An 11,599-nucleotide genomic window follows, 5' to 3' on the forward strand; every position below is an offset into this window, starting at 1 on the left:
ATATACACACACACACACACACACATACACACACAATGCAATACTTAAAAGTTCATAGAAATATTGCTGTTTGCACTTTCAATTTCAATCAACAGTTCAACAAATATTGATTGAGCCCCTACGTGCCAAGCAGTGCTCTGGACCTGAACAAAAAAGACATAGTTGCTTCCCCACCAAGTGACTTGCACTTTAATGGGGGAAGGAGGATCAAACAATAACAATAAACAGTGAATATTTAATATGTCAAATGAAGAAAAGTGCTAAACAGAAAAGTAAAGGACAAAGGGAAGTGGGAGGGCAGGCGAGGGCTGCCTTTCTATAAGTAGTGTCCAGTGACATCTGAGCAGAGCCCCGAGAAAGTGAGAGTGAAGCATGCCCTTATCTGTGGGAGGAGGATTATAGTCAGAAAACAGCATTCAAACTCTGACGAGGACCTCCAATACCAGTGGCTTTTTCATCATCACTAGAATCCTTTTTTTGTTTGTTTGTTTAGAGATGGGGTCTTGCTCTATCGTCCAGCCTGGAGCACAGTGGTGCAATCATAGCTCTTTTTTAGCCTTGAAGTCCTGGGCTCAAGTGACCCTCCTGCCTCAGCCTTGGACTACAGGTGCGTGCCACCATGCCCAGCTAATTTTTAAATTTTTTGTAGAGATGGGGGCTCGCCATGTTGCCCATGTTGGTCTCCAACTCCTGGCCCAAAGTGCCCCTCCCACCCAGGCCTCCCAAAGTGCTGAGATAACAGGTGTGACCCACCATGACTGGCTTAAAGATGCTTTCTGAGCTGTCTGACAGGTGTCCAGAAAGCTCAGTCTTCACATGCAACCAAACTGATCCCACATCACTTTTTAATGTATATGTGATGCTGTCACTGAAAGTTATTCTAAGCTGAAGCAATCACATAACATAGGGCAGTTGTTTTTATTTATTCTGTATACATATATTCAAGACTTCTCCACCTAACCATTTACCATATTGTTTAAGTGACATTTAAAAGGCTAACATATAACATCCAACATTTATATAGCACCAGAAATAATCACTAAATCTGGTTAAATATCTAGTCTCTTTTTTAAAAAACAATTATGTCAAGTGACTTTTCAAACATCCCAAACTAACACTCTCTCAAATAATAAGCTAATGCATCACCCCCAAGGAATGAATTTTAGGAACACACTATCAAGCTACTGCATCATTTCCAAGGAATACTCTTGTGGAGGAAGAAAAGCAAGCTTTGTCTTGTATTTGGGATAAAGGATCTTACCTTATTGTGTTATATTTAAAATTTCAGCCCAACCAAAAACAACAACATTATGTTGAAACAAGCCAAGAAATGGGAGAAAATTGCAATGCTTAATTAGCAAATCTAGAATATAAGGAACATCTACAAAAATTGATGAAGATATTCAAAACAACAGAAAAATAAGCAGGCATATGAACTACCATTTCAGAGAAGAGAAAAACAGACTGGCTAATAAACATATAAAAGACACTCAACATCACTAGTAATCTCAGCATATAAATTAAAACATGTTATTTTATACCTAAGAAATAAGCAAATGATTGAAAATCTACCAATAACAAAAGTTAGCAATAATAGCAACTCATACATTTCTTCTGGGAACACAGGGAGAAATTTGGCAATACCTTGGTAAAATAAAGGCACATGTATTTTAAAATACCATGTTTGCTGTAGGTACCTAGGAGATCCTTTATCAAGTAATCCAACAGCTTTTATGGGTGCGGCCTCTGTATAAAATTCCTCAACGATCTCTCACCGAGAATGCTGTTTGTTTCCTAGTCGAATCCTGCTGGTCCCTCAGGGCCCCATTCCTCTAGCTCCACTCCTCCAAAAAGGCGACTTTGGCCTGGTTAACACTGAATTCTCTCTTATACCAGTGGTTCCCAATCTTGTCTGTTGACTCAAGGCTCAGACACAGACATCAGTATTTTTTAAAAATCTTCAGGTGATTCCAGTGAGCTGACTAGCTGGGAACCACTACCTTACACTATCACTCGTCAGTTATGGGAGTCACTCATAACATGGCAACTTCAAATATTGCATAGATGTGATTTTCATGACTGCTACAAAAAGGTAAGCTGCTTAAGGGTTGGTTTAAAAGCCTAGCATGTTGGACTGTATTGAAACGCAGAATATTAATGACATTAGTTCTTAGTGGTTCCCAACTGGGGGTGATCTGACAATGTCTGGAGACATTGTTGGTTGTCACAACTGGGGGAGGGGATACAGCTGACATCTAGTGGGTAGAGGCCAGGGATGCTCTGTTGCCTGGGCTAGAGTGCCGTGGCGTCAGCCTAGCTCACAGCAACCTCAAATTCCTGGGCTCAAGCAATCCTTCTGCCTCAGCCTCCCGAGTAGCTGGGACTACAGGCATGCGCCACCATGCCCGGCTAATTTTTTCTATATATATATATTTTTAGTTGTCCAGATAATTTCTTTCTATTTTTTAGTACAGATGGGGTCTCGCTCTTGCTCAGGCTGGTCTCTAACTCCTGGCCTTGAGCGATCCACCCGTCTTGGCCTCCCAGAGTGCTAAGATTACAGGCGTGAGCCACCGCGCCCAGCCCTGGCTAATTCTTTATTTTTTGTAGAAACGGGGTCTCGCTATATTGACCCAACTGGCCTTAAACCCCTGGCCTCGAGCAATCCTCCCACCCTCCCCACCTTGGCCTCCCAAAGTGCTGGGATTTACAGTCATGCACCACTGTGCCTGGCCAATTCCCTAGAAAATAAAGTTGTTGTTGAACTAAGTTACTAAGCATTCCCCCTAGAAGATGTATACTGTGGAAAAAAATTCCTGAATGATTCTCAGCCTCCCTAGGTCCTCACTCCCCATACCCACCTCTAAACTGGGAGTCACAGTTACAGCTGTGTTGAATGAAACAACAAATCAACTTTAATAGGACATCAGACTCAAATAATTAGGAATCAACTAATTTTTAATTACAGTCATTCATTGTTTAACAACATTTCAGTCAACAATGGACTGGATATACAACAGTAGTCTTGTAAGATTACAATGGAGTTGAAAAATTCCTAACGCCTAGTGCTATCGTAGCCCTTGTAACGTCATTGCACGATTTCTTTATTTTTTAAAAAATTTGGTGCAGCTTAAGTGTACATACAGTATTCATAAAGCCCACAGTAATGTACAGCAATTTCCTAGGCCTTCACATTCACTCACCCAGAGCAGCTTCCAGTCCTGCCAGCTCCATTCAAGGTAAGTGCCCTATACAGGTACCATTTTTTATCTTTTATACCACATTTTTACTGTACCTTTCCTATTTTGAGATATGTTTAGACACACAACTACCCACCATTGTGTTACAACTGCCCACAGTATTCGGTACAGTCACATGCTGTCAAGTGACTAGCCTAGGAGGAACAGGCTAGATCATACGGTCTGGGTGTGCAGTAGGCTGTACCCTCCAGTTTTGTGTAAATGCACTCTATGATGTTTGCACAATGACAAAATCACCTAATGATGCATTTCTTAGAACGTATCCACATTATCAGGTGACGCATGACTGTACCATGACGAGCTTTTCTGTTTTTCCTTTGTTTTGTATTCTCCCCCATTCCTTAATCTTGTTCAGTATGTTAGTTCTGATTTCACTCCAATTACAAGGAGACACTTCTTGTAAAGCAGTGGTTGTTAACTGAAGCTGCAATTTGTAATCATCTGGGAAGATGCAAAAATTACTGGTATGTAGCCATGCCCTGGCCCATTCCGATGTAGTTGGTCTGGGTGGGACTCAGGTATTTGGATGCATTTAAAAGCCCCTAGTGTTTATTCCAATGTGCAGCCCGGATTTGGTGCCATTGTCCCGAATGAGGATATAATCCAATGACCATTTATTCTCCAATTTGGCCAGACATAATTTCTTTCACTTCTAGAAAATGAGTGACTAAAGAAGAGAAACTTTCCAGCCAGAAAATAACCTTCAAGTATAGAAAAGAGAGAAAATATGAACCACTGGCATATTCCTTTATATAGTAAAAAAGGGAGAAGAATATGAACCACTGGCACCTTCCTAGGTATATATCGAATTACAATGGAAATCAGCTGGAAAACAGGGTTTAATGTTATAATCTGCTGTGTAAACATCTTAGAAAGTATATTTGTGTTGCTGTAAAACAATGGAAATAATTTTAAATGTTGAAGTAAGAAGATATAAAAACCAATGTTTAGCTTGAAACTAATTTTGTGGCATATTTGCCTACAAATTCATTTTCCCCAAATATTACTCTTGAGGTTAAACAGCCTTCATTAAAATGCCAGGTATGACAAAGACTCATTACAGTTACCTCAATTACAGGGCTCTCAGCAATAGCACTGAGGATGACTGTGCTTGCCAGAGCTTCTGCTTGTACTATTGTCTCGGCATCTGTAGAACACGGCCAGGATGCAACACTGAATGTACATCTGAAAACCCCAGGATTGGACGGTATAAAAAGTACTTTTATCTCTTCTGTGGCATGAGGTCTTATGATGACTTTATTCTTGAAAACTAAACAACGATATGTTGAAAGATCCACCTTTAAAAAAGAACCATATGGTTTGTTACAAATTGAAAATTTACATTGAAATTTACAATCTACGTTGAAAATCAAGAAATAGAATCAATTAGATTAAGATTCCTATTCCCAGTCACTCAAACTACCAGATTTAGACATTTATTACCTCTTCAAAAACATCCAAATCTTATAACTGATTGTCTCTAAAGTACAATTAGTAAAAATGCTTCATAAGTTGAATTTTTCTTGCTGCATAAAGACTTGTGTCTCCCTAGTCTATTTTAAGCCAAGCACATTTATTTATACCCTCACTTTTCTAAAAAAGGACGGTGCCAATGGGAGCCCTTCCACAGTCCTGTAAACCTCTCTGGGATGTGGTCTGTGCAGTTTCACATGCCATGGGGAGCAGGGGTTAGGCTGATCGCTAAGGTCCTCGACGGGCCCCACATCTGCAAGTACAACTCTGCCCAGCTCGCCGTGAATGAGGGTCTTCTTTTCTGTTCACCACTCCCGTAGACAACACTGCTTCATTCAGGCTCTTAGATGTCCCTAAAAAGTCTTCGAATCTCACTTCCACCTTCAACCCTTTCTTTCCTCTAATCACGTGCTGTTCATCTAACCTGGGGATCTCAAGGCTAAAGGAAAAAGCTAGGAAAGGGAAGAGGTGGGGCAGAGGCAATCTGATTTTACCAGGCAATCTGATTAAGGCTACTAAGAGGTAAGAGAGCAGAGTAAATCCATCCACCAACGTGGGTTTGCAAGTAGCAGCTGCAAAACCGGGACATTCCAAAACAGCAGCCCACGTTGCCACCTCCCCCTCATAGATGCTCAAATAGTTGTCATAATGGGGAAAGGAGATTTAGAGTCTAGAATTACAGGAGCTGTACCTGACCATGTGGAAGACCCTTGTTATAAGAGTTAATGTTAAAAGCGCATTTCCAGGTATTTCAAAAGATCATATAAGAAGATGATCAGATAAATTAGAAACACTCTTCTTACTAAATAAAGGCATAGACCCCCAAGAATAACTTTTTTCTTTCTTTCTTTGACAAATGACAGTAAATTATACTAGACCACATTTAACAAAAATGCCAAGTAGAGACCAGGAACTCAGAGCTTTCAGTGATTTAAGTAATTATGCTAAAAACAAATTTACATGATTTTATAAATAAATAATAAAATATAAATAATAACCGATGGAAATGCAAAACATCCAGATTTTGCTACTTACACTATAAGTACTACAACAAAATGGGGACCCAAAAAAAGACACCATTTCAATGACTGTGTCCAAGGTCAAGGGGGTGGGGGACAAATTGGAGAGTGAAAAAATCAAGCACTCAATCATGATGCAACTGTTAAGTCAAACGAGAAAGACACAGAAAGCTTACCTTTCCACCATCAACGCTAACACTGAGGAGCCCAAGGCTGACCTGGAGCCAGCGGTCAGTCGGGTTGAGCACAGGGAGGTGGGTCTGCGATGCGATGCCCACACAGCAGGCGTGAGGAAACTTCAGCTCCTCAGGCACTCTCGCGGTCCCTGGGGAAGGAAACAGCACAGTCACACAGAAGTCAGAGCAAACACCTGATTAAAAGCCCATCCGGCTAAATGACAATTATTATATAAGACTACCTGCTTATACCCAAGAGCGACAGTGTAAAGTGCCCCAGATGTAGGAGTCCTTGACACTGTGTAAACCTCAGCAGAGGCCTGACAACAATTCTTTCCTGCTTCCATCCAGACCAGGAAAAAAAATTAAAATTGATCAAACTCACAATTACAGCTAATCAATTCTTTGATGTTATTACCAGTTAGTAATCTCTTCCTTTTTTTCCTCACAAACCATAACCTGAAAGAAAACCTGAAAAGAAACTACAAAGGCTCTAACTTTCCAGATATGCCTACCTATTCAGATTTTTACTGTTGCACCAATCTTCCCACCCTCCTCATGCAGTCGCCTTGGCGGGCAGAGAAGACAGCACCCAAGGCCACATGTGCCGTGTCAGGAAAGGGACAAGACCTGGCTCTGCTGAGCAGAGTGACTGTCAGCAAGAGAGAAGCAGCCCCCCAGATGAGGGCGTAAGAGCACATCTCTCATTATTGTAACAGTCACCCCCAAGACTTACAAGGTGGGAGATGACTCATTCTGGGACTTGACTCTGGACATTTCCTAGATGAAAGAATAACAAAAATCTAAATGCAGAGCAAAAGAGATAAGACAGACAAAGGCATAGGGAACCTTCCACCTGCTGAAGTTTCAGTGTTTTTCTAAGCCTACTTCAGGGACCCTTGCACAGAAATATATCATGGTGTTCGCAATGGAGGACAAAGAAGAAAACTTAAAAGAAATTAAGGCCAACTAGTATCTCCTTGAAACAAATCAGTTTTATGGTGTCACTAGAGAAAATTCAACTTTTAAATAATAGCGAGCGACAATAACAACAGAGAAAAAGCATCTTACCAAATCCTGATGTTATTCCTGAATCCCATGGTTCAATTCCACAGTTTGCACCAACAGATTGCATAGGAAAAGCTTTCACTGTATTTAGTAGGTTCTGATTTAAAGTATTAGAATACGGGTTACAAAGAGAAGAGGGACCCGTCAATCCAGAGCCGATAGTTGGTCCTACACAAATTCCAACAGCCACGGAGTTTTGCACATGCTCTCCTGTGCCAGCCGGATAAAGATAGCCTCCTGAGAACCCACAGACGTTGGCACCGCCAGCATGGCACTGTGGCAAGGCAACACTTCCAGCTGAGGGGACTGCGCCCACATACTGCTGGGCAAAGGGAGCTGTGCTAAGAGAGTGTCGAGTCAAGAGGGTAGGCACTGAGGCAGGAACATGCTGCATGTCAGTGGCAGAACCAAGAACCGTACCACTGGCAGCAGGAGGATACTGGTGTCCAGAGGTGGTCCAATGAGAAACTTGGCCACTGAACTCACTGCTGGCAGTTGACATATCTTTAGAAGTTATTCTTTGCTCTTTGTCCACAGACTCCTGGCGTGACGCAGGGAGATGTGGTGTGGCTGACCCGGCCTCACGGCTCAGAACTGACTTGCTCAGGAGAGCCAGTCTGACTGGGTCCAATTCCTCAGGGCTTGATGTCAAATCCACCTCATTGGTTTCCAATCGATCTCCATTTTTGGAGGAAGGATCTTTACATGATCTAAAGGTAGATTTTATGTCTTCAGGTTTGCTACACAGAGAAGTAGTTTCAGCTACTTTTTTCATATCAGAGTTGCTCTGGATAATCGATGATGATGTTACTTTTCCACTATTCTGAAATGGAATTTTTTCTCTCAACTTTTCCACAGCCTGTTCTTCTGATGGAGCTGGACTGGCCCGAATAATTGTAGTGCTCAATTCACTGGTGATATCACTCTGAGTATGACAAAAAAAATTTTAAAAGTAATTCATGGATAAACTGATCAAATTCACGCCATGTTGGTATAAACTCAAGTAATATAATAAAGAGATCTACACAAATGATCCCTCTAAAAAAAGATTTAGTTTACACAAAGAAGAGTAGTTTTGCAGCTATGAAATGCAGGCTTATATTAGAAAATTTGTACTCACTGTTTTATAAAAAGAATTATAATATGAACAAAATAAATAGGAGGTATACAGCAATTACATCCAAAAAAGTTACAGATAAAGGACCAGAGTCAAGTAATTTTTTGCAAATTTAAGGGATTTATTTTTGTAGACTTTGTAATAAAAATCTAAATAAATTAGTACCAAAGAAGTAAGGGGTGAGCAAGCTTTCAAATGATGCTGACATGAGGTTAGGAGTCAACACGAAGCCAGCTCATGGGTCCTCCCACCCCCTCTATTAGTCTACACTGCTGCACATGCTTGAAGATTTGAAGGTGCTAATTTTTATGTGCACTATGACTTCTCCCATTTCTGAACTTATGTGGTTATATTTTCTTAAGTATGAAGTAACGGTTCTGGGAAATGTTCACATACTCATTTCTTTAAAGATAATGCATAACCTGAAGGGTGATACCTACATCTCTGCAGGGTGGTCCAGTTAGAATTTACACACAAGTAAAGACATACTTAACCCTCACTGATTGATTTGGGAAGTTGGTTTGAAAATTTCTCCTGAACCAAAGCTTTAGAAACAAAGACATTGATAAAGACCAGATTTGCCAGTTATGAGTAACAACAAATAATATGCCTTCAAGGTGACTTAATAGGGGACAGGCATGTGACTGCTCTCACATACTCCTCCTCCTCATAGACAAAGAAACAGGTTTAGGGAGGTTTAGTAATAATCTGTCTGAGGAAGTAGCAGAGAAGTTGTCTGACTCTATAACTCTGCTCTTAACCACTATACTAAGAATATACAGACTCAATACCTAACATCAAAAAGACAGCTTTCAATTCACTGTAGCAAGGATGTGGAAACAACCCAAGTGCCCATCAATCCATGAGTGCATTAATAAAATTTGGTATATGTATACAATGGAATACTACTCAATTATAAGAAATGACGGTGATCTAGCATCTCTTATGTTTTCCTGGATAAAGCTTGAGCCCATCCTCCGAAGTGAGGTATCACAACAATGGAAGAATAGGCTCCACATGTACTCGCCATCAAATTGGCACTAACTGATTAACACTCTGGTGCTCACACGGTAGTAATATTCTTCAGGGATTGGGGGTTGGGGGTGGGTAAACTGACAACTAATGGACACGGTGAGCATTGTAGGGGGGAAAAGCCATGCCTCAAATCATGGTTTGGGTGTGGCAAAGTCATAACATGTAACCAAAACGTTTGTACCCCCATAATACCCTGAAATTAAAAAAAAAAGACAGCTTTCAATGAAATGGGCGTAATGTTCTGTGTGACACTACTTCATTTATTTAGTAACTCTGGTGAGCATATTTAGTAGCTTGCTGGAGGGCTCTACAGCACACTCCCAACAGTCACATTTAGCTCATTAAAAAACTGAACACTGCCACATTCACAAAAGACACACACAGACAACAAAATACTAGCTTCTCTCGCATAAATCTCCCCCATCTCCCTCCCTCCTATCCCCATAGCTGCTACCTCAGCCCAAGCCCGCCCTGACTGTGGCCTGGATGACAGCAGTGGCCTCATGCCAAGTGTCCCTGATTCTGATCTTGCCCCGAATCCCTCCTCCACACTGCTCAATGGAGTGTTTATTTTTTTCAGTTCTAGATGTCCATTCTGATGGAGTGAGCTTTTAAAACATTCAAGCAGATCATGTCAGTGACCTGCTTAAAAGCCTTCAAACTCTCAAATTTTCCCTCCAGCACTCTTCATGGTTTGGTCCCTCCATCTTTTCTAGCCTCATCTCTGTTCTCATGGACATGACGCGCTGCAGCCAACCTACCCTTCCTGGAGCACCTCACCACAGTGCATTGCTCACAACCCACACCTTCCCCCATTTGTCCCTTTGCTTCTTCCCAGCCTAACTGCAAGGGGTCCTGCAAAACTCAGCTTCCATACCCTCTCCCTCCCATAAACTTCTGCTGAAGCACCCCTGCAGCCAGGCTGTCAGTCACTCCCGCGTCCCCGTCGCACGTGCGCATCACGTCATCAGTGTGTCTCCAGCAGCCTGAGAGCTTTGTGAGGGCAAGTACTAAAATGCCTCTAGTGTCTACCCAGCACGAGTAGCTGCTTAACATGTACACACGTACACACACACACACACACAGAAGTTCATTTTAAAGGTAAAATAGCAACACAGAAGTTACACAGGCTTGAAATTTAGTGTGAATCCAATGACCCTAACAGTTCAGAGTTGTAAGCCTTACTAAAAACACTCCAGGTGCTGCCCACCTTGCAGTCCTCCAGGCCATGATCTGTGGCTGTGGTAGGATAGGTGCTCTCCTGTTCAGACACGTACGTCAGCCTGCTCACACTAGCATGGGAACACACCACATGAGACAACCCACTCTCACAGGGAGGCTTCTGAGGAGGTGTTGAACCAAAGGACTCTAAAGCACACCTGAAACAGAGAATACCTCATGGTTGGAACTGTTCACTCCTTATCATTTATATTAGCAAAAAACCATTCCTACTTTCCTAGTCTTGTAAATAAGTCAGCCATAGATTCATTGTTTATACTTAATTATCCAAAACTGTAAATTATATTCCTCTTGAATGAAGTAACTGGTAAACTACTGTAACAGAAAGATGTCATGACATCTTCATTAATACCATATACAGACATATAGCAATGTTAGCTATTCATTTCATAAAAATTTATTGACTACCTGACAGAGCAATGAACAAAAGCATTAAAAAAATTCTTGCTCTCAAAGAGCAAACATGAAAAAAAGAATCAAGTGGGTAAGTGCAAAGAAATGGGAACAGTCATATACCACTGACAGGAACGTGCGGTGGCACAGCTTCCAGCCAAGCGACTACGTGGTACATGGCTATCAGAAGCCCTTGGCTCAGATATCCTACATCTGGAAATTTATCCTGAGGGAAAAAATTAATGGTAAATACAAATACTTCACAAAAAGGATATGTCATCACATTGCTATCAGTAATAAAGTAGGAAATCTTACGTGACACATAAAAGGAATTAGATTATGGAAACTATGGCACAGATACACAATAAAACACTATGCGGCCATTACGAGTCATGCTGTTGAATACTATCCTTTGGTTCAGAAAGATGTTCGTGATATATTAAGTAAAAAAAAAAAAAAAAATAGCCAGCAATAAATAGTAGGATCCCACACCTATTTATACACACACACACCCACTAATGTTACTTCCACCTCACTCTGCTCATCAGGACCCGTCACAAGGCTACAGGTCCGGATGCAAGGAGGAGAAATGGACCTGTCCAGGGGAAGTGGCCAAGTCACAGTGCCAAAGAGCACAGGGGAGAGGAAGTAGTGTCGAGCCATCTTTGGAAACAGTTTCCACACCTACTGAACACTCTACCAGTTAGCTTGAATTCGGCTCTTAACTTGACTGGATTTTACACCATCTTTTCTTTTTTTGTACAAAGTTCAGAATACTCAGCTAGGCAATGGACACACAGAGAAAATTCAAATTTGAAT

General features: G+C 41.3%; 1 protein-coding gene across 1 annotated transcript in view; it reads right to left on the minus strand.

Moving 5' to 3' along the window:
* Positions 1–11,599, minus strand: part of CEP192 (centrosomal protein 192kDa) — a 150,089-nt gene that overhangs the window by 59,735 nt on the left and 78,755 nt on the right. Inside the window, exons 15-18 of the mRNA XM_012649963.1 lie at positions 10,359–10,527; positions 7,000–7,921; positions 5,929–6,077; positions 4,328–4,558 (exon numbers count right to left, since the gene is read on the minus strand). Coding sequence (XP_012505417.1) covers positions 4,328–4,558; positions 5,929–6,077; positions 7,000–7,921; positions 10,359–10,527 — 1,471 coding nt within the window. The remainder of the gene's footprint in view (positions 1–4,327; positions 4,559–5,928; positions 6,078–6,999; positions 7,922–10,358; positions 10,528–11,599) is intronic.

Source organism: Propithecus coquereli, unplaced genomic scaffold (assembly GCF_000956105.1).
Source record: "Propithecus coquereli isolate 6110/MARCELLA unplaced genomic scaffold, Pcoq_1.0 Scaffold308, whole genome shotgun sequence".
In the NCBI taxonomy this organism is placed as follows: domain Eukaryota; kingdom Metazoa; phylum Chordata; class Mammalia; order Primates; family Indriidae; genus Propithecus; species Propithecus coquereli.